This window comes from Hippopotamus amphibius, chromosome 4, assembly GCF_030028045.1.
Source record: "Hippopotamus amphibius kiboko isolate mHipAmp2 chromosome 4, mHipAmp2.hap2, whole genome shotgun sequence".
Lineage (NCBI taxonomy): Eukaryota > Metazoa > Chordata > Mammalia > Artiodactyla > Hippopotamidae > Hippopotamus > Hippopotamus amphibius.
Window position 1 is genome coordinate 77,601,751 of NC_080189.1, and position 22,372 is coordinate 77,624,122.

The 22,372-nt window shown below is 59.6% G+C and overlaps 2 protein-coding genes across 13 annotated transcripts in view; one reads left to right on the top strand and one right to left on the bottom strand.

Annotated features, from left to right (window-relative positions):
* Positions 1–6,103: 6,103 nt before the first annotated feature.
* NACAD (NAC alpha domain containing) lies at positions 6,104–16,935 on the top strand. Its single transcript, XM_057733277.1, has 10 exons — positions 6,104–6,170; positions 8,318–9,879; positions 10,264–12,823; positions 13,784–15,325; positions 15,482–15,594; positions 15,676–15,750; positions 16,161–16,307; positions 16,385–16,534; positions 16,645–16,767; positions 16,857–16,935. Exons 1-10 carry the CDS (start codon positions 6,104–6,106, stop codon positions 16,869–16,871), a joined length of 6,354 nt encoding a protein of 2,117 aa, XP_057589260.1. The 3' UTR covers positions 16,872–16,935.
* Positions 16,936–18,467: 1,532 nt separating this feature from the next.
* Positions 18,468–22,372, bottom strand: part of CCM2 (CCM2 scaffold protein) — a 56,678-nt gene continuing 52,773 nt past the window's right edge. For 10 of the 12 annotated variants that reach the window (XM_057732379.1, XM_057732376.1, XM_057732377.1 and 7 more), the window contains 4 exons: positions 21,303–21,360; positions 20,786–20,924; positions 19,898–20,036; positions 18,468–18,986 (listed from right to left, as the gene is read on the bottom strand). In XM_057732379.1, the coding sequence (XP_057588362.1) occupies positions 18,706–18,986; positions 19,898–20,036; positions 20,786–20,924; positions 21,303–21,360 (617 nt within the window). In that variant the 3' untranslated portion in view covers positions 18,468–18,705. Of the gene's footprint in view, positions 18,987–19,897; positions 20,367–20,785; positions 20,925–21,302; positions 21,361–22,372 lie in introns of those variants that run through there. The other 2 variants (XM_057732380.1, XM_057732378.1) reach the window with 2 other exon arrangements.

The following is a 22,372-nucleotide window of genomic DNA, read 5'->3' on the forward strand; positions in this document are numbered from 1 at the left end:
ATGGGTCCTTGTCATTCACACAGGCTGACGGGTTCTTCATCCAGAGAGAAGGGCAGCCAAAATGGCCTGAAGCTGGTGCCTCCGAGCCCAGGCAAGATGGGGGAATAGGCAGAGCATTCCAAAGTGAAGGGCCAGGGACTTCCCTGGTGGTCCAGTGGTAAAGAATCTGCTTTCCAATGCAGGGGACACGGGTTTGATCCCTGGTTGGGGAACTAAGATCCCACATGCCATGGGGCAACTAAGCCCACGTGCCACAGCTACTGATCTTGCATGCCTCAACTAGAAAACTCGTGTTCCACAAACTGCAGTCCACATGCCCTGAAGCCCGAGTGCCACACCTAGAAAAGAGAAAACCCACATGCCACAACTAGAGAGAATCCCACGCACCACAACGAAAGATCCCACGTGCTGCAACTGAGACCCAATGCAGCCAAAATGATGATAAAATTTAAATTTTAAAAAATTGATTAGTAAAAAAAAAGTGAAGGGCCAGCACAGACAAGCATGGGGGTGCTGAGCCACTTTGGGGGCCTCTGGGAGCTTCCGCTAAGCAAAGAGCTTGTCCTGTTCACCATTCAGGATCTCTGGCTTCTGAAATACTTGAACAGGTTCCCTGCAGTTGTTAGCTGTTAGACTGATTCAGCCCTGTGTGTGGGTGTTTGTGTAAACCTAGGTTTTCATTTCTCTGAGGTAAGTGCCCAGAAGTACAGCTGCTGGGTCATGTAGGGTTTATATGTTGTTTAAGAAACTGCCGCACTCAGTGATTAAGAATCTGCCTGCCAATGCAGTGGACACGGGTTCCATCCCTGGTCCAGGAATATCGCACATGCCACAGAGCAAATAAACCCATGTGTCACAACTACTGGCCCACATGCTGCAACTATGAGGCTATGTGCCACAACTACTGAAGCCCATGCACCTAGAGCCCGTGCTCTGCAACAAGAGAAGCCAGCACACTAAGAAGCCCGTGCACCGCAATGAAGAGTAGCCCCCACTCGCTGCAACTAGAGAAAGCCCATGCACAACAACAAAGACCCAACACAGCCAAAAATAAATAAGAAACTGCCAGTGTTTTCCGGAGGTGTGTTACATTCCCACCAGCAGTGTGAGAAGCAGTGAAGTCCTCCACATCCCTGCCGGCTTGTGGTCTCAGTAGCAATTCTGATGGGTGTGGAGTAATATCCTTTCACTTGCATTTGCCTAATGGCTAGGGATGCTGAACACTTATCTGACTTTCTTATTCTAGTCATATGGTGGGTAGGAAGTGATATCCCATTGTGGTTTTGATTTTCATTTCCATGATGACTAATGATATCTTTTCATGTGCTTATGGCCCATTTACATTATTTTGGAGAATCACCTATTCAAATCCTTTGTCCAGTTTTTAATTAGGTTGTCTTATTGGGTTGTAGGTGTTCTTTATATGTTCTAGAAACAAGTCCCTTAGATAAATGACTTGCAAATATTTTCCCCCTTTGTGTGGGCTATATTTTCACTCACTTTCTTGATGGTGTCCTTTGAAACACTGAAGTTCTAAATTTTGGTGATATAGAGTCTCTCTCCCATGAGTGGGGCCTAAGCAGAAGGGAGAGCCCAACCTCTTGGCCACACTTGCCTGGAGCTCAGCTTCAGCAGCGGGTATCTGGGGTCAGGATAAGAAATGCCGAAGTCCTTCAACTCCTGGGAAGAAAGCCCTGTGACTGGGGGCAGGGGAAGGGGGTGAGGGGCCTTTGTTCTTGGCTGCACCAGTCTGCACACGGTGGATTCTCAAATACCATAGACTCTGCTTTCTTAGTAAATTTGCATCGTTTCGTTTTTTTTTTAATTTTTGGCTGCGCTGCGTACCACACAGGATCTTAGTTTCCTGACTAGGGATCGAAGCCTCTTGCAGTGGAAGCGCGAAGTCTTAACCACTGGACTGCCAGGAAATTCCCAGCACAGAATTTCTTGAATAGTTATTTCTTCACCTATTTGCCCTTCAGACCCTTTCCAGGAGCTTTAAATGTTTGCTTGTTTTATAATTTTCACCGGTTTCACTGGGGAGCTGGTCAGTGGAGCGCCTTATGCTTTCATTCTGAAGCCCATCTGCTTTCTGCTTTTTCCTTATTTTTTTTGCCTTATTTCAGGGGTTAGAACTTCCAGTACTGTTTAAAAGCGGGGGCGGGGGGGGTCGGAGCTTCTGTTGAGAGCAGGCATCCTGCCTTGTTCCCAATGTTAGAAAGCATTCAGTCTTTCACCATCAAGTGTGATGTTAGCTGTAAGGCTTTTGTATATGATCTTTATCAAGTTTATTTTAACTTGCTGAAAAGTTTTTTTTTTTTAATCTGAATAGCTGTTGTGCTATGTCAGATGTTTTTCTGTATCAATTGATACATAATTTTTCTTCTTTAGTCTGTTGGTTTAGTGGGTTACATTGATCTTCAAGTGCTGAACCACCCTTGCACAGCTGGAGTAAATTCTACTTGGTCAGGATGTATACTTTTTATACATTGTTGGATTTGATTTGCTTATATTTTAGATTTTTTGTGCCTATGTTCATGGGAGATATTGGTCTGTAGTTTTTGTTTGTTTTGGGTACTATCTTTGCCTGGTTTGGATATGAAAGTATTTCTTGTATCCTAAAATGAGTTAGGAAGTGTTTCCTCCTATTTTGTGGACGAGATTGTCTAAAACTGATGTTAATTCTACTTTAAATACTTGGTAGAACTGCAGTGAAACTATCTGGACCTAGAGACTTCTTTGGGGAAGCTTTTTTAAGTTACAAATACAATTTTTTTCATGGCTTTAAGACTCTTCATATTATCCATTTCATCTTGCTTGAATTTTTGGTAGATTTTAATTTTCGAGTAATTGTCCATTTCTTCAAAGTTGTTGAATTTATGAGCATTAAGTTGTTTGTAGCATTGCCTTAGTATCCTTGTAATGTCCTCAGGTTCTGTAGCCCTGTTATTAGTCAGCATTCTCTAGAGAAACAGAACCAACAGAATATATGAGAGAGAAAAATGTAAGAGGAGATTTATTATAGGAATTGGCTCTGCAGTTACAGAGGCCAAGAAGTCCCATAATTTGCATTTCTCAAGCTGGAGGACCAGGAAAACCATAGTCATTGGTATAAATTCAGTCTAAGTGCAAAGGCCTGAGAATGGGGAGGGGTGGGAGGTTGGGTGTCACTGGTGTAGCCCTGGAGTCCAAAGGCCGGAGAACCAGGAGATCCAATGTCCGAGGGTAGGAGATGACATCCCAGCTCAAGAAGAGAGAGTGAATTCACCATTCCTTCACCTTTTTGTTCTCTCTGAACCCCCAGCGGATGCCCACCCACATTGGTGAGGGCAGACCTCTTTACTCGGTCTACTAAATTAGATGCTAATCTCCAGAGATGCCCTCACATACACACCCAGAAATAGCATTTAACCAGCTATCTGGACATCCCTAAGCCAGGTTGAGTTAACACATAAAATTAACCATCATAGCCCCCATTGCATGCTGGCCATTTGTGTCTTCTCTCTTTATTTTTGACTATCTTGCAATTTTATTGATTTTCCAAAGAACTGTTCTTTTTTGTTTCATTGATTTCCTCTGTTGTTTTCCTATTTTCAGTTTCATTGATTTCTACTCTTTATTTCCTTCTTTCTGTTTATTTTAGTTTATTTTGCCCTTCTTTTCCTAATTTCCTGAGGTAGGAACTTAGATGATTGACTTGAGACCTTTTCTCTTTTCTGATATGCTATAAATATCCCTCTCAGCACTGTCTTACCTGCAGACCACATAATTTGATATTTTGTATTTTTATTTTCATTCAGTTCAGTTCTGTGTTTCTTAAAAATTTTCCTATTCTAGTTGTGATTTTTCTAGTTGTTGGGTTCTTCCCTGATTTTCCTGGTATGATGGGTGATTTTTTTAATTGTATCCCAGATAGGTTATTAGGTTCAAAATTTTAATTTTAGCAGGCAGTCATCCTGTTTGGGTTCAAAATGCAGGTCCTGGGCTACTTTCATGGTCTGTGGGTCTAATGACAATGTAACTTTCAGGGATTTTCTCACACTGTGTTGGTCTCAAGCTGCTGGGCCTGGCTGGTGCTCCTGAATGGATGGGCAGCACTTTCTGGGCTGGACTATCCTGTGCCTTTGAGTGGGGGAGAGGGTATTTCCCTGGGAGAGGAAGCCCAGCTTGCTGAGCTGAAAGCTTGCTGTGGTGGGATTTCCCTTGCCACTGCCCCCACCTGCCAGAGCCTCTGAGTGAGTGGAGGGGGGACACCGGGGGGGGGGGGTGGAGAGGAATGTCCTTCCCTTGGCCCCTTATTAGGAGGCTTCCCTTGATCTTCATACCAGCTCTGCCAGACTCCATAGAGTTGTCACAGACTCCAGTCCACATGAGGCTGAATACCTGGTCCTCCTCCTGGTACTAGCTGGTGTGTGTGTGGAGGGGGGGGGAGGGCAGGGGTCAGGAAATGCCAGGCTTGTGTCCCCTTCTGTTGGGTGGGCTGTTCTGCTGTTCCTCCAGTCCTGGGGTCCCTCACCAGCTTGCCTTCCTCTTTTCATCTTTGAGAGTTCAGTTTTTGTGGTCTCTAATTTCCTGCACTTCATTGGGTTAGTCAGGAGAAGCAGAGAGACAAGCTTATGCCATCTTGTCCAGACTGGAAGCCACTCGGACACTGATGAGTCAGTGGTGTTGGCCAGGTGGTGGGGGTTGGCAGAGAAGTAAGACTTATGAAGGACTCAGCTAAGGCGATGGGAAAGGGGCCACAGGAGGAGGCAACTTTATTTTTTAATTTTTTAAATTTTTTTTGGCTGCGCTGTGGATTGTAGGATCTTAGTTCCCCTACCAGGAATTGAACCCGGGACCCAGAAGTGAAAGCACCAAGTCCTAACCACTGGACAGCCAGGAAATTCCCTGGAAGAGGCAACTTAGAAACTCTTGGGAGGTGAGAGTGAAGATGGGTGTAGAGGAAAGGGAGGAAGAAGAGGAGTCCGCCACTAGTGGGATAGATAGGCAGAAAGGGATGCAAGATGTAGGGCTAAGATTCGGACACGATGAGTCTGGTCCCTGGGGCACTGGGGAGATGCCCAGCAGGCAGCCCCTGGCTCTGTGGGCTCCAGGGTAGAGCCAACAGAAGATTGAGGGTGGAGGAGAAACCCCCCCCAACAATGGCCGCTCTGATTGCCTGCCCCTGCCCCCGTCTAGCTCTGGGGTGGTGACAATGTTCATCTGTCTCCCGGCGCCTGGCACAGGGCGGATGCTCGGCGAATCTGAGTGCAGGCAGGCCTGTGTGGAAGCAAGGGCGCATCTCCGGAAAGCTCAGGGAGGGTTTGAGTCCTTGGGGGTGTGACAGGGGCGGCTGCTGAGAATGGAAGAAGGTATGTTTCTCCATCTGACTTCCATTGCCCGAGAGCTGAAGGGTGGGACAGCGCTGAACTGCGGGAGCCCTGGGGACCAGTCAGCCCGGAGCTCCGCGGCTGCCTTCCCTGCTGCGCTCCTGCCTGCCTGCTCTGGTTGCCGTGGAGCCGGGAGGCGGTTGCCACGGAGACCGACTTGCGAGGACCAGCCAATCAGTGAAGAGCTGCGGCTCCAGCTCACCTCTTGGGTAGAGGCACCGGGTTAGGCTGGCGACCCCTGCCCAGGCAGCTGGGGGCCGGGAATTCGAGCAGGGGGACTATGCCGCCGCCTCCCCCCAAAGCGCCCGGACCCCAAAACCTCCAACTTCCCGACCCCCGGCCCCGCATCCCGAATTCTGGCGACCCTCTCCCTCTTCCCAACTGGGCTAAGGGGTGATGCCTCCGACTGACTCTGAACTTCTCTCCCGTTAGTGGGGGCGGGGGGTGGTGGTGATGCTGCGGGAAAGGCGGGGCCGCGGACCGCGGGAGGAGAGTGCAGCGGAGGTGGGGTATGGGGAGGGAAGGAGGCTGTCCCACCCCCTCCGCTCCCGGCGCACCGCAGTGCCTGGCGCGCCCGCGCACGCTCACTCGGGACGCTGGGCGGGCGGGGCGGCGCTGACGTCATCTACTGACCCCCTTCACCCCCCGGCCGAGGGGCGGTGGCCGCGCAGGCTCCACGGGACGGACTCACGGACAGACAGGGGACGGAGGGACGGGCGTACGGCCAGGTCATGCCCGGGGAGGCTGCCCGCGCCGAGCTGCTGCTGCCGGAGGCGGGCGGGCCGGGGCCCCGCACAGGTGAGGCCGTGGCGCTCTCCCGCCTGCGTGTGTATCCGCCAACCCCTCTCTTCGTCCCTGTCCCCTCTCCACCCCTCTCCTTCTCCGTCCCTGTCCCCGCACCATCTCCGTCCCGGTTTCCTCTCTGAGCCCCCCTCCCCGCCCTCTCTCCATCCCTCTCCCCTTTTCATCCCCGCTACGTCCCCTTCATTGGTTCCCTGCCTCTCCGAGTACCGGGTACCGTACCCGGAATCCTAGTCCAGCCCTGGCCCCCACTCAGGACTGCAGGGAAGGGCGGGGCGGAGCAGGGATGTCCTCCAAGAGCCAGAAGCGACTTGAAGGCCTGTGAGCGTCCCTGGCTCCTTGCACTCCCGGCCGGGGTCCCCATTGTCTGAGGGGAGCAATGGGCCTCGCAGCCCCTGCAGCTCTGGACCGGAGGCTGCGGGTTGTCAACTGCACCCCAGCCACTGGAAATGCGCGGGGCACCTGACCCCCAGATGCTTGAGAGCCGCCTCAGGGCTGGCGACTGGTCTTGGCCCAGGTGGGGGGAACAGGGCTGGAGCTGGACTCTGGGGAAGCCAGAGGTCTGTTAGTTGGAAGGCCCTGGGGGAGCATGGCCTGGGGAGCAGTAGCCCTGGAGTGCAGGCCCAAATCCTGGGAGAGACTAAGTCAGCAAGTGTCGGAGGGGATCTGCCTGGTCCTGGGAAGAGGTCAGCCGTGTATGGCTCCGGGAAGGCCAAGGGCACCTTGCTGTGAGTGAGAAGCCCCTGGAGATGAAACCAGTGCTGGGTCCAGGGGGGTCCAATAAAGTGGGTTGGGGCTAGCTCTGCTTGGACTGTTTGACGACCTTGAATGAGGCGTAGAAACCTTTGACCTTTGGCTTCCTTTCCTCTGCCCCCTTGGCCCAGCTCCACCCTCTGCCTGCCTCGGGGACCTGGAGTCCAGTACGGGTGCGCACGGGCACCACACCAGGCTCAGTGCCAAGAGCCCAGTCTCCAGCACCCAGCCCCGCCTGCCACACCCACCTCCAGGGGTTAGGTGTTCATCACACTCCAGTGGACCCAAAGGACCCCCTTCTCGGGACCCTCTGGCCACACCAGCACCCCAGCAGTGTGACCCAAGGGCCCAGGGTCCTGCCACTGCTGCAGCAGATGGGCAGCCTGGAGAGGGGGCTGCCCCTTCGTAAGCTTCACCTCTAATCCTGGCGGACACTCTGCTTTGCAGACGGAAAGCTGAGGCACAGGAGATGTTGTACTTGTGGGTGGTCATGGGTGAGCGTGGTAAAACAGGAACCCTCCAGAGAATGTGGCCGGGGCCTGGGCATCCCCTGTCCACTGCCATGGGACCCACACAAATGTCCCTGGCAGAGGGAGCCACCCTGCCAGCCCTGCGGGGTGGCTGCTACTGTGGAAACTCCGCTGGACACTGTCAGGGCCCCCAGAGCCCACAGCCTCCCAGAGCTGCATACGGGGCCGGGCGGGGCCGTCTCTGTGCTCCCAGATGGCCAGCACCGCTGCCAGCACGCACCCTCCCCCACCCCCCCCACCCCCACCCCCGGGCTTCAGGCTGAGCTGGGACGTCCCGCCTGAGGACGGCACACTGGGCCCCTGCTTGCCCTCCTGCATGTGCCAGCTCTGGGAACGGAGGTGGGGCAGAGCCCTGGGAGACCTTGACAGATGGGCCTCAGGTGTAGGCAGCTAGGGAAGGGGAGAGATGAGGCAGGGAAGCCAGACCCCCACTTCACAGCAGGCGTGAGATCTGGAATGTTCCAGAGCAGAGTGGAGCGCTGGCCTGATGCTCCCTGGGGGCCCACCGACCTGGGAGGTCATGAGCAGGCCTCTCCTGGCAAGCCCGGCGGAGGCGGCACAGCTTATGTGCAAGGAGTCAGCAAGCTAGTGTCTGAGGAGACAGGAGCCGGGCTCATCTTTACCGAGCATCTTGGAGAAAAGCCAGACCCCAGGCTGCTCACCATGGTCAGAACTCTCAGAAGTCCTCCCCCAGGTGCAGCAATTCCCTTGCCCTCTCCTGAGCCCTCTTTTCTGCAGACACCCAGCCCCATGGGCCCCCAGCCCTGTGCTCAACTCCCATCTGAGGGAGGGGCGGCTGCAGCCTGGGCGCTGCTTCTCGGGGGAGGTGCCTGCCCTCCTCACGCCCTTCTCTCTCCACAGATCTGTCCTGCGATGCGGCTGCAGCTAGCACCCCAAGTGGGGACCGGCCGGAGCACTGTGCCCTGACCCCTGGGCCCAGCGCCCTGGCCCTCACGTTCCTGCCCAGCAAGCCGGGTACCCGGCCCCCACCTGAGGGAGCCAGCTGGGATGCGGGGCCGGGCCGCGCCCCGTCATCCTGGGCAGTCCAGGCGGAGGGCGGCCCCAGCCCAGGGTCCCCTGAGGCTCAGCCCGCTGAAGGTCCTCTCCCCGCCTCCCTGGAGGCCCGGATTGTGATGGGCGAGGAGACATGCTGGGCGTCCCCACTGCCCAGGGCAACCCTGCCAGAGCTCAGGGATTGGGAGGGTGGGCACACCAGCCTGAACCCACCCCCCGAGTTGTGTTCTCAGGGTGACCCTCCTGTGCCTTTCCCTGCCGCAGACTCCGATTCCTACTTCACGCCTCCCTCCACCCCCACCGAGACAGCCTCCACCCTGCTCCCTGGCACCGGGCCCCACAGCGATGCCCAGGATGCCCAGGTTGAGCTGGGGGACTCACCACCAGCCTCGCCCTCGGGCTCCTACATCACAGCGGATGGGGACAGCTGGGCCTCGTCCCCATCCTGCTCCCTGAGCCTGCAGGCCGTGGCTGAAGGGCTGGATGCGCCCTCGGGCTGGAGCTTCTCCCCTCCTGGGTCTGTGGCCGATGAGAGGGAGCTGTCCCCTCCCGGGACCCCGGACACCTCATCCTCCGAGTCCAGCCTCTCAGCAGACAGCAGCTCTTCCTGGGGCCAGGAGGGCCACTTCTTCGAGCTGGACTTCCTGGCCAATGACCCGATGATCCCTGCTTCCCTCCTGCCCTTCCAGGGCAGCCTAATCTTCCAGGTGGAGGCTGTAGAGGTGACACCGCTGCCCCCCGAGGAGGAGGGGCAGGAACAGGAGCAGGAGCAGGAGGAGGAAGAGCAGGAGGCCCCCGTCCCCAGAGGGGACCTGGCCGGGGAGGGCGAGGATGACAGCACGTTCGCGTCCTCCCTGCAGTCACTGTCCGACCTGTCCATCACGGAGGGCATGGATGAGGACTTCGCCTTCCGGGATGACACCTCTGCCGCCTCCTCGGATCCTGACTCGGCCTCCTATGCGGGGGCTGATGATGAGAGGCTGTACAGCGGGGAACCCCACGCACAGCCCACCACCCTGCTCCAGGACAGCCCTGGTGAGGCTGCCTCCTGGGGCCCAGAGCCTACTTTTGGGGTATCCGAGGGAGAGGCTGGCCAGGCTGCCGAGAGCAAGGACCCCATCTCCGAAGTAAACGGGGCGGGCCCCGCTCCAGGCCAGGTGTCCGCTGCTGCTATGGCCCCTTACATCCCACAGGAAGCACCAGGCCTCACTGGGGTGACCCCTCAGGCCTGTGCAGAAGAGGCAGGCTCCACCATGGGACCAGCACCTGTTGCCATGATGACACCTCAGCCCCTGCAGGAGGGAGACAGCGCTGCCTTAGGCTTAGAGCTCCTGACTTCAAAGGCAGAGGTGGGCCTCGACTCTCTACAAAACCTGAAGGAAGAAACAGGCCAGAGGTTTGCCTCTGCAGCCAGCACGGAACCCCAATCAAGAGAAGCGGACCTGACAGCATCCCCGCCCCTGCAGGATGCAGTCCTCTGCTTGGTCCAGAGATCTGCCTCTGAGACCAACCCTGAGCCACAACTGGAAGAAGTAGACCTGTTGGCATCCTTGCCCCTGCAGGATGCAGTCCTCTGCTTGGTCCAGAGATCTGCCTCTGAGACCAGCCCTGAGCCACAACTGGAAGAAGTAGACCTGATGGCATCCTTGGCCCTGCAGGATGCAGGCCTCCCCTTGGGCCAGGGATCTGGCTCCAGGACCAGCCCTGAGTCCCAGCCTGAAGAAGTAGACCTGATAGCATCTCCACCCCTGCAGGATGCAGGCCTCTCTTTGGTCCAGGGACCTGTCTCTGAGGCCAGCTCTGAGCCCCAGTCGGAAGAAGTGGACCTGACAGTATCCTTGTCCCTGCAGGATGCAGGCCTTCCCTCAGTCCAGGATTCTGCCTCCGAGGCAAGCCCTGAGCCCCAGTCAGAAGAAATGAACCTGACAGCATCCCCACCCCTGCAGGATGCAGGCCGCTCTTTGGTTCAGGGATCTGCCTCTGAGACCAGCCCTGAGCCACAACTGGAAGAAGTGGACCTGATGGAATCTCCGCCCCTGCAGCATGCAGGCATCCCTTTGGTCCAGGGATCTGCCTTCGAGGCCAGCTCTGAACCCCAGTCAGAAAAAGTAGACCTGGCAGCATTCCTGCCCCTGCAGGATGCAGGCCTCCCCTCAGTCCAGGGATCTGCCTCTGAGACCAGCTCGGAACCCCAGTCGGAAGAAGTGGACCTGATGGCATCCTTGCCCCTGCAGGATGCAGGCCTCCCCTCAGTCCAGAGATCTGCCCCTGAGACCAGCTCTGAACCCCAGTCGGAAGAAGTGGACCTGATGGCATCCTTGCCCCTGCAGGATTCAGGCCTTCCCTCGGGCCAGGGATCTGCCTCTGAGACCAGCTCTGAACCCCAGTCGGAAGAAGTGGACCTGATGGCATCCTTGCCCCTGCAGGATGCAGGCCTCCCCTCAGTCCAGGGATCTGCCTCTGAGACCAGCTCGGAACCCCAGTCGGAAGAAGTGGACCTGATGGCATCCTTGCCCCTGCAGGATGCAGGCCTCCCCTCAGTCCAGGGGTATGCCTCTGAGACCAGCTCGGAACCCCAGTCGGAAGAAGTGGACATGATGGAATCCTTGCCCCAGCGGGATGCAGGCCTCCCCTCAGTCCAGGGATCTGCCTCTGAGACCAGCTCTGAATTCCAATCGGAAGAAGTGGACCTGATGGCATCTTTGCCCCTGCAGGATGCAGGCCTCCCCTCAGTCCAGGAATCTGCCTTTGAGACCAGCTTGGAACCTCAGTCAGAAGAAGTGGACCTGATGGCATCCTTGCCGCTGCAAGATGCAGGCCTCCCCTCAGTCCAGGGATCTGCCTCTGAGACCAGCTCGGAACCCCAGTCAGAAGAAGTGGACATGATGGCATCCTTGCCCCTGCAGGATGCAGGCCTCCCCTCAGTCCAGGGATCTGCCTCTGAGACCAGCTCGGAACCCCAGTCAGAAGAAGTGGACCTGATGGCATCCTTGCCCCTGTGGGATGCAGGCCTCCCCTCAGTCCAAGGATCTGCCTCTGAGACCAGCTCGGAACCCCAATCGGAAGAAGTGGACATGATGCAATCCTTGCCCCTGCAGGATGCAGGCCTCCCCTCAGTCCAGGGATCTGCCTCTGAGACCAGCTCGGAACCCCAGTCGGAAGAAGTGGACATGATGGCATCCTTGCCCCTGCAGGATGCAGGCCTCCCCTCAGTCCAGGGATCTGCCTCTGAGACCAGCTCGGAACCCCAATCAGAAAAAGTGGACGTGATGGCATCCTTGCCCCTGCAGGATGCAGGCCTCCCCTCAGTCCAGGGATCTGCCTCTGAGACCAGCTCGGAACCCCAGTCAGAAGAAGTGGACGTGATGGCATCCTTGCCCCTGCAGGATGCAGGCCTCCCCTCAGTCCAGGGATCTGCCTCTGAGACCAGCTCGGAACCTCAGTCAGAAGAAGTGGACGTGATGGCATCCTTGCCCCTGCAGGATGCAGTCCTCCCCTCAGTCCAGGGATCTGCCTCTGAGACCAGCTCGGAACCCCAATCGGAAGAAGTGGACATGATGGAATCCTTGCCCCTGCAGGATGCAGGCCTCCCCTCAGTCCAGGGATCTGCCTCTGAGACCAGCTCGGAACCCCAATCGGAAGAAGTGGACATGATGGCATCCTTGCCCCTGCAGGGTGCAGGCCTCCCCTCAGTCCAGGGATCTGCCTCTGAGACCAGCTCAGAACCCCAGTCAGAAGAAGTGGACATGATGGCATCCTTGCCCCTGCAGGATGCAGGCCTCCCCTCAGTCCAGGGATCTGCCTCTGAGACCAGCTCTGAACCCCAATCGGAAGAAGTGGACGTGATGGCATCCTTGCCCCTGCAGGATGCAGGCTTCCCCTCAGTCCAGGGATCTGCCTCTAAGACCAGCTCTGAACCCCAATCGGAAAAAGTGGACGTGATGGCATCCTTGCCGCTGCAGGATGCAGGCCTCCCCTCAGTCCAGGGATCTCCCTCTGAGACCAGCTCAGAACCCCAGTCAGAAGAAGTGGACGTGATGGCATCCTTGCCGCTGCAGGATGCAGGCCTCCCCTCAGTCCAGGGATCTGCCTCTGAGACCAGCTTTGAACCCCGGTCAGAAGAAGTGGACCTGATGGCATCCTTGCCCCTGCAGGATGCAGGCCTCCCCTCAGTCCAGGGATCTGCCTCTGAGACCAGCTCTGAACCCCAGTCAGAAGAAGTGGACCTGATGGCATCCTTGCCGCTGCAGGATGCAGGCCTCCCCTCAGTCCAGGGATCTGCCTCTGAGACCAGCTCTGAACCCCAGTCAGAAGAAGTGGACCTGATGGCATCCTTGCCGCTGCAGGATGCAGGCTTCCCTTTGGTCCAGGGATCTGCCTCTGAGACCAGCTCGGAACCCCATTCAGAAGAAGTGGACGTGATGGCATCCTTGCCCCTGCAGGATGCAGACCTCCCCTCAGTCCAGGGATATGCCTCTGAGACCAGCTCTGAATCCCAATCGGAAGAAGGGGACCTGATGGCATCCTTGCCACTGCAAGATGCAGGCTTCCCTTTGGTCCAGGGATCTGCCTCTGAGACCAGCTCTGAACCCCAGTCAGAAGAAGTGGACCTGATGGCATCCTTTCCCCTGCAGGATGCAGACCTCCCCTCAGTCCAGGGATCTGCCTCTGAGACCAGCTCTGAATCCCAATCGGAAGAAGGGGACCTGATGGCATCCTTGCCACTGCAAGATGCAGGCTTCCCTTTGGTCCAGGGATCTGCCTCTGAGACCAGCTCTGAACCCCAGTCAGAAGAAGTGGACATGGTGGCATCCTTGCCCCTGCAGGATGCAGACCTCCCCTCAGCCCAGGGATCTGCCTCTGAGACCAGCTCGGAACCACAATCAGAAGAATTGGACCTGATTGCATCCTTGCCCCTGCAAGATGCAGGCTTCCCTTTGGTCCAGGGATCTGCCTCTGAGAGCAGCTCTGAACCCCAGTCAGAAGAAGTGGACCTGATGGCATCCTTGCCTCTGCGGGATGCAGGCCTCCTCTCAGTCCAGGGATTTGTCTCTGAGACCAACTTTGAACCCCAGTCAGAAGAAGTGGACGTGATGGCATCCTTGCCCCTGCGGGATGCAGGCCTCCCCTCGGTCCAGGGATCTGCCTCTGAGACCAGCTCGGAACCCCAGTCAGAAGAAGTGGACGTGATGGCATCCTTTCCCCTGCAGGATGCAGACCTCCCCTCAGTCCAGGGATCTGCCTCTGAGACCAGCTCTGAATCCCAATCGGAAGAAGGGGACCTGATGGCATCCTTGCCACTGCAAGATGCAGGCTTCCCTTTGGTCCAGGGATTTGCCTCTGAGACCAGCTCTGAACCCCAGTCAGAAGAAGTGGACATGGTGGCATCCTTGCCCCTGCAGGATGCAGGCCTCCCCTCAGTCCAGGGATCTGCCTCTGAGACCAGCTCGGAACCCCAGTCAGAAGAAGTGGACGTGATGGCATCTTTGCCCCTGCAGGATGCAGGCCTCCCCTCAGCCCAGGGATCTGCCTCTGAGACCAGCCCTGACTCCCAGTCGGAAGAAGCAGACTTGACAGCATCCTTGCCCCTGCAGGATGCAGGCCTCCCCTCCGGCCAAGGATTTGCCACCAAGGCCAGCCCTCAGGCCCTGCAGACTGACACAGGCTACACCCCAGGGACAGAGCCCATGGCCACCGCAGCCCAGCAGAAAGGAAGCAAGACCTTGGGACTGAGGCCAGCACCTGAGAAAAGGGACCCAGACCACACTGGAGGCTCAGATTCTCTGGCCTTGGATCAGATCCATCTGGGTGGCCCAGAGCCAGCTGCAGATGTTCAGATACCTTTGGAAGAAGATGCAGGCCCCTCCAAACCTGCCACAGAACCCCCAGAGACACCCAAGCCTGCCACGGAGGCCCCAGGTCCCCCAGAACCTGACTCCAGTGGGGAGGAAGTAGCCAAGGGCCTTTTGTCACCCGAGTGGGGAGCCTGTCCTGATGCCCGCGTGCATGAGGGTGATGGAGCTGAGCCCAGCCTGCCCCCAAAGGAGGCCCTGGGGGCTGAGAAACAGGGGAGTGGAATCCTAAAGGCAGTCGTCGGCGGCCCAGAGGCACGACCTGCCGCCAGCCGGGAGGTTGGCCAGGTGGGACCGCCAGGCCCAGTGGAGGAGGGAAGGGCCACCCTGGGGCCCAGGCTTCCCCTGGCTGTGGCCTCAGAGGCCAGGCCAGGCTCCTGCTCAGAGTCTCCATCAAGGGCTGTGCCCAGACTGGGCAGGGCCTTTTCCAAAGATCCTGCCCCAACATCTCCACTGCCCTTGAGGCGACCAGAGCCTACACTGGGCCCGGGCAGTGGAGAACAGGCCCAGGCAGTACTCGCAGCCCTTGGCTCCTCCCCACCGCAGCCCCCAGAAAGCCCCGTAGGGGGCCTGCCCAGTGCACCCCAAGACAGGAGCCAGGGCCCTGAGCCCCCCGCTCCTGATGTCCTCATGGAGACGGTCCCACCCCCCGCAGCACCGCCTGCCCCCTGCCCTTGCCAGGGTCCCCGGGAAGACTTGGGGGAAGGCGAGGAGCCCCTGGGCTCTCCAGGCCTCCCACCGCCACGGGCAAGAGCCCAGCGGGTGGTGGCTGCCTTCTCAGGGACAACAAAACCCCCTGGGGCCGGACAGGTCAGCCTCCCGCCCCAATCCCCCCTCCTCAGCCCCAAGGCGGCCCCTAAGGGGGCTACCCATGCCAAAGACCTGGCCTCGAGGATCTCGCCCCCCTGCCAAGTGCCTCCTGGCTCTGGGCCCCGGAGCCCAGCCGGACCTCGAGGGCTCCCAGCCGCCGAGCAGCAGGATGACCAGGACAGTTTGGAAGAAGGTGAGGGGCATCCAGGCTCGCACAGTCCTGAGCCAGTGACCGCAGGGGGAAGGGTGGGCGGGCAGGGACCCCACTCCCCAGGGCAGAGCCAGAGCTGCTCGCCCCCAGGCCCCTGTCCAGAGGCGAAGGCCATCCTCACACCTCCTGTATTCTCAGACTCGCCCCGAGCCCCAGGCTCCGGCCAGCACTCAGACAGCCACGGGGAGTCATCAGCCGAGCTGGAGGAGCAGGACCTCTCGGGACCGCAGACTGCACAGCGCCCAGCCCAGGTGCCTGAGCGTGGGGGGACGTGTGCCCCTGGGAGGGTGCGACACCCCACCCTTGGGTGCTCAGACCCCTCTCTTCCTCAGGCCCCGGCAGGCAGCGGGAGCGAGGAGACCGTCACCAAAGCCAAGCAGAGTCGCAGTGAGAAGAAGGCCCGAAAGGTGGGCTGGGGGCCTGGCTGGGGACCTGCTCCCTCTGGGAGGGACCAGGCTGGCCAGACCACCCCAGCCACCCCGGGAGCGGGGCTGGCTGCGTAAAGGGACCCCTTCCCACCCCATGGCTGATGAATCCCACAGACGGGGGGACCCTGGGGTAAAGACAGTAACGGGACACCTGGGGAAGTAACTGGGGCTGGGGTGTCAGTTGAAGTGGCCTCTCCAGCTGAGTCTGATGCCCTATTGTAGACACGGGGGCCACCTGGGCAGGTCCACAGAGGGTCCCCAGGAGTTGGTGGCAGAGCCCTCATCTCCCAGCAGTGTGCCACCTCGCCTGGGCCTGCTCCTCCCGCTCCCCCTCCCCCAACTGGAACCCCTGGAGCCAATGCCGGGGCCTGAGACCTCTGTGCCCACAGGCGATGTCCAAGCTGGGCTTACGACAGATCCAGGGTGTCACCAGGATCACCATCCAGAAGTCCAAGAACATCCTCTTTGTCATCGCCAAGCCTGATGTCTTTAAGAGCCCAGCCTCGGACACCTACGTGGTCTTTGGCGAGGCCAAGGTCTGAGAAGCTGGCCGTGGGCGCGGGGCGGGGGCCTGGGGCGCGGGCTCGGCTGACAGCCATGCTCTGTGCTGCAGATCGAGGACCTGTCCCAGCAGGTGCACAGAGCTGCGGCTGAGAAGTTCAAGGTGCCCTCAGAGCCTTCGGCCCTGGTCCCCGAGTCAGCACCTGGGCCGAGGGTGAGGCCGGAGTGTGAGGAGGAGGAGGAGGAAGAGGAGGAGGAGGAGGTGAGGCCCAGGGCGCTCGACCCAGCCTTGGGAAGGGGGGCAGCTCCGCCTGGGGGCCTCTTCCTGGGGGAGGGGGCCGCTCCAGCACCTCCTCACTTGCCCCGCTCCAGGTGGACGAGACAGGGCTGGAGCTTCGGGACATTGAGCTGGTGATGGCGCAGGCCAACGTGTCAAGGGCCAAGGCTGTGCGGGCCCTGAGGGACAACCAGAGTGATATCGTCAACGCCATCATGGTGAGTGGTCGGCCCCTTTGCAGACGCTCTGCTGCTGTCTCTGCTGCGGCCCTCCCCAGTGTGATCCTCTCTTTATGCACTTCCTGCAGGAGCTGACAATGTAGCTGCTGACCAGAGACCTGGCTCTACCCCTGCCCCCCAGCTCTGCTGCTCAATAAACTGGTGTCCCTTCATCACCTCTCTGCTCCTCCAACACCCCGCCAAGCGCAGGCTCTGGCTAAACGGACTGGAGGAAGCGTGAAGATGCTTCCTGATGCTACACAGGCCCCAAGGAGGGTGGCAGGCCTTCCCCCAAGTCCCAGAGGGTACTGGTCCATCCCCCGTGAACCAAGGCGCCCAACTTGCCCAGAGATTGCGGGCAGTCCCGTCACCTGGCTGTGGCCCAAGGCCTGGGCCTGGGGGCTGCAGTTTCTGGAACTTCCCAAATGCAGGGGCTTAAGAAATTTTTGCAGCAGCCCCTGAGCTGCAGGAGCTGCAGGAAGGCAGCATTTGCTCAGGAGGTCAGCAGTTCATCCCCCGAAGTTCTTGGTCCGCTCCCTGCAGCCCTGCTCTAGGAGTCACCATCCTCTCCGTGTCCTCTCCTCTCTTCTACAAAGTCCAGGGACATGCAGGGTGGGGGCCACGTCCCAGGACAGAATAGGGAGACCATGAAGGGCGGGGCCATGTGCGGGTGGAGCCCCTGGAGAGGAGCAGTTCCTGACCGGCCACAGAGAACTCACAGGACACCAGGTCCCCCCGGTGCTCAAGCACAGGGTGGGCTGTGGAAGGGCTGGCCCCTGGACTTCGTGGCCATCTTTAGTTGTTCTAGATGCTTCCAGGGCAGGTCGATTTGCACACACACCTAGAGATGGCATCTACCAACTGTCTCCCTTAGCTTTGCCCAGCTTGGGTCCACAACCAGCTCCTGGACAGCTGGGGCCAGAGCAAAGTCTGAGACCACCCCCTTCTGCCCCAACCTGACCAGCCCCTGGTCCTGGGGGAGCCTAGGGGACTGCAAACCCCTGCCTGGTTCCCATAGCTGTACTTCGAGCCCACAGCCCTGCCCTCCCTCCGGGGCACTCACGTACCCACCCTGCTGAGCTCGGGGCTTACTGCACACGCAGTCAGAGGCCTCGCGGTGCGGCAGCGTCTCGTGGGTGAGGAGGGAGTCCCAGAGCTGGGCCTTCCCATGCCCGTGCTGCAGTGCCCAGGCACCGGCCTCCAACACGATGGCCCTGCCCCGAGGTCACTGCCACTGCCTCCCCACGTCCCAAGGGCACAGGAGGGGCCAAGCCCAGGGGGCACTGAGGCCAAGGGGCTTGAAGGGGCAGGCACAGTGCCCCCACTGGCTTCCCTGACAACCGGGGACCCTGGGCTCCAAGATGACGTGCTCTCAGGGTGGGAACGGCACTTCTGAAGGGTAGTGTACAGGTTTGCTGTGGAGACCTCCAGGACAGTGGATGAGACCTGGGGACTGGGGCTTGGGTGAGGGGCCGGAGGACAGCCAGTGCCCCTCAGAGAGCCCAGTGCCCAGGTCCTGCCAGCAGGGGCCTGACGCTCACGTCTGCGTGTGCTCGGGACACCTGCTCCCAGGTCTGTGTCCACAAACCCAAATCAGGCCCGCCCCGTAGGCAGCAGGTGTGAGAGCCTCGGCGTGTGGACCCGAGACAGAGGCCAGGGTGGACAGCCCACAGGAGCAGAAACACACTGGCAACCAGAGATAAATTATTCACATTGCAGTAAACTTCTTTTAAGGTCTCTGAGAGTTTCAATAGAAACGTCATGTGCAAAATGACAGCTGTCCGGGGTCTGGCTGACAGGACCCCTCTCCAGGCAGGGTGGCGTGCCGGCGGGTGCTGCGCAGCCTTCTGCCCCGGCACCGGGCTGCCTCCTTCACAGCTGAGCCACCTGCACCCGCGGCCCGTGTGGGGAGGGCGGCTGGCAAGGGCCCCAGCGCCGTCAGGCCGAGTCCTGGTCCATGCTGCAGCCCAGCGCCTCGATGTCGTTACTGATGTCCGAGATCATGCGGTCCCACTCGTCCCCCTCCGAGGGCGCAGACTGGTCGTCAGAGCTGCCCGCGGCCCTGTTCCCATTGGAGGTGGAGGTGGAGGTGGAGCTCATGGCCCGTCGGTACCTGCCGAAGCTGTCGGTGATGATCCCGCGGCCGTCCTTCACCCCAATGGTCTCCAGGAAGTTCTCAAAGTGCTGGCTGTCCTTCTCAGGGATGAAAGGCCGCAGACCTGCAGACACACAGCACGCCTGAGCCCGCATCTCCCGCAGGAAGCACGTGCGTGCCTGCCCCTGGGGGTCCGCAGCCGAGGGGCGCCCACCCCACCACCCGCCCGTGTCTGGCCCAACCCTGGCGGGTGCTGTGGACCCTGGACTGGCGCTGCTGCTGTAACAGGGCTAGCACAGGCCAGAAGCCATACCCCTATGTCACTCCCCACAGTCTTCACAGAAGCCCCATTTCACAGGTTTCCAAATGGAGGGGAGGAGAGGATGAAAGGGAGGCCGATGCAGGACAGCCCCACTGCCCAGCTGCACTCCTAGCTCCCGGCAACCACCCACTTCCCGGAAAGAGACTCACTCCTGTGTGAGAACAATATGAAAAGAGGCCGTGGACCCCAGCCTTGGCTGGTGACTGACTCCAGGGAGATGTGGGGTCAGCAAGACTTACTGGAATAGCAGGTCTGCCTCCCTTCCCTCCCCCACCCCCCACCCACCATCACTCAGCCGTGTTCTCTGGGGTCAGTGCAGGGAAAGCACAGCCATGCCCCCGTCCTCGCGCATGTGGGTAGTCGTCCAGGGCCACATCCAGCTGTCTGTGGCAGGCCCTGAGCACCCGTCTGCCGCGCTGCCTCTGCGTGCTAAACTCTCAGCGCCTCCGCTATGGCTGTTCTTCGCTGGGAAGGCTGTCTTCGCTCCTCCACCCAGCAAGCTCCTGCCCACCCTTCCAAACCTGCTCAAGCAGCGCCTTTGAAGAGCCAGCCCGGCCCGCAGCGCGGCACCCGCCTCACTCTCAGTCTGGCTCCCCCTGCTTCCCCGGGGGTGGGTCCCACCAGTCACTGGGAAGAGCCCTCCTGGCAGAATCACTTGGGCCTTGCCAGCTGAACCCTCTTCCTAAGGGAGCCCCCGTCTGTCGCGCGCTCACCAAGCAGCAGGAACTTGCGGCTGTCCCCGTAGAGCTGCCGCAGGTTGATGCAGAACTCGTGCACCGAGGCCCCGTCGCGGTACTCGTGCAGCAGCGCCGCGAACTGCTGGATCTCCTGTGACGACAGCTTGGTGCGCAGCTGCCGAGAGAGCCAGGCTCGAGCGGGGTGGTGACCGGTGCGCTGCCGCCACCCTGCCTGCACCCCACCCCACCGCACCCCAGAGGACCCGCAGCTCCACTGCCCTGGCTGGCAGGAGAGAGGGAGCCCCAGACCAGCCCCGAGGCCCCCACACCCGCACAGAGCGCCTCAGAGGCCAGCAAGGAGCCAGCACCGTCTGCCTTAACCTGCGGCTGCGGCGGACCGGGCTGAGCACAAGCGGGTGGGGGGCGCGCGTCTGCACCCCACTGCCAGGGGCCGCTGACCGGCAGCCCAGAGCCCAGAGGGACGCTCGGCCAGGCGACCAAGCTGCTAATGACAAAATCAAGTGAAGTCGGGGGATGGAGGAAAAAGTCTGCTGAGCGGTGACAGGGCCCATCTGGCCCTTCCAGGGAGTGACCTGGTCCTCCTGCTACCATTCACCACCAGAGACCCAGGGACAGGCCCGCGGTCCAGCCCCAGAGGCCAGAGCAGCCCCCAGCTCAGGCCTCGGCCAACTCACGCTCTTCCCAAAGACTGACCTGGTGGGAAAGGCAGCGAGGCCCAGTCATAAGCAAGACATCCCTGCTCACCCCCAGCCCCACCCACAGAGAAGCAAGCCTTCCTCCGCACCCCTCCCTCTGCCCCTGCCCCAGAAGCTTCTCGCCCTAAGGCACCAGCCCCAGCACAGATCTGCTGGAGCACGTGGGCTCTCTCCGGCCAGGGTCTCCTGCCAGTGGCGGGCAGCATACCGTGAGCATGTAGTCCTGCAGCAGCTCGGCAGCCGTGGCGCTCAGCTCGCTCTCACTGACCGTCTTGGTGTGGGGCGCTGTCTGAAGGCAGAAGGACAAGGGCGACACGCCGCCTGCGTGTGCACACTCGGGGAAGGAGCTGTAAGGACGCGCGTCGAGCCATGGGTGGGCGGCCCTCCAGCCCTGCCCCAGGCCGGCGCCCTCGACCCCACAGGGGCCCCATTAGGGCCAGGGTCTGAGAGGAGAAGGGGGCCTGTCATGGAGGGAGGGGCCCGGGGCAGGACAGAGAAGGACACACGCAGGGAAGGACACAGAAGGGGCCAGCAGCCTAGCAGGGGCTCCAGGGGGCAATGACGTCACTGGTGTGACCTGGGGGAGCCCACTCACTGGAAAACTCCTGAAGGGGGGGGAGTGACGGTGGGGGGAGGGGGAGGGGGCAGGAGGAGGGAAACCCGAGGAGGACGCTGGGGCCGGGCAGACCTGCTGGCACCGCTGACACCCAGGGCAGGGTACTCACAAAGTGCTGGCTTCCGTCTCATAGGGCTCCTTCATGTCCACCTTGGTGGAAGAGTCGTCTGTGCAGAGAGTGCAGAACACAGAAGCTTCTGGTTATGGGAGGGAAGGGGCACTGGGCCCAGCATCCAAGCTCTAAGCAGAAGACGCAGAGCCCCGGTGGTGGGGAGCCTGCACGCTTTTGTGGGCAGAGCTGGCCAGGCCCTTGGGGTGCGCCCCTCTGCCTGCACCCGCCATCTGCTGCAGGGCTGGGCAGGAGCCAAGACAACACTCTGGTCCTCGGAGGATGTGCCAAGTGGAGGGGCTGGAGAGGGCTCCCCAGTGGCTGGGACAAGGGAAGCACCACTGGTGGACATGGGCAGCACGCCAGCAGCGTCCTGGGGGCTGTGTTACTTTGTCTTCTCTGAGCCCAGCAGATATCACCACGGCTCCAACTTTGAGATGAGGAACTGAATCAGAGAAGTTATACAACTTGCCCCATGTTACACAGCTGGTGAGGGCAGAAGCCACCATCAGAGCCAGCAGGTCTGACCCCCAGCCTGGACCTAGCTGGGCTCCATATGGGGACAGCTGCTCCCCGAGGACAGAGACGGGGTCTCAGGAGGCCTGAGACCCTCAGACCAGCAGAGGGCCTGGTCCACAGCAGCTACCTGGGCAACACCGAAGAGATGACCTAAGGTCTGTACGACACAGACCAGGAGGGATGCCGTGGTGCCATTACATGTACCAAATGAAGCTTTAAGAGAAAAGGGGTCAGAAAGCATAGTGGGGAGGGGTCAGGGAGAGGAAATGGACATTCCTGGCGGTAGGAAGGAAGTGTGCTTAGGCAGAATAATGGCCCCAAGGTGCCCCCATCCAAACCCCAGAACCTGTGCACATGCCAGGTGACGTTGCCACAGAGGTGGAGGTCGCTGGGCAGCTGACCCTACAACAGGAAGACGCCCTGGACTATCTCAGTGGGCCTGACATATGCCCCAGACCTGCAGTGTGGAGGAGGAGGGGGCAGACGGAGCTGCGACAACAGGAGGTCAGTGATGCCACCATAGCTGGGACCATGGAGAGAGGAAGGCCGCC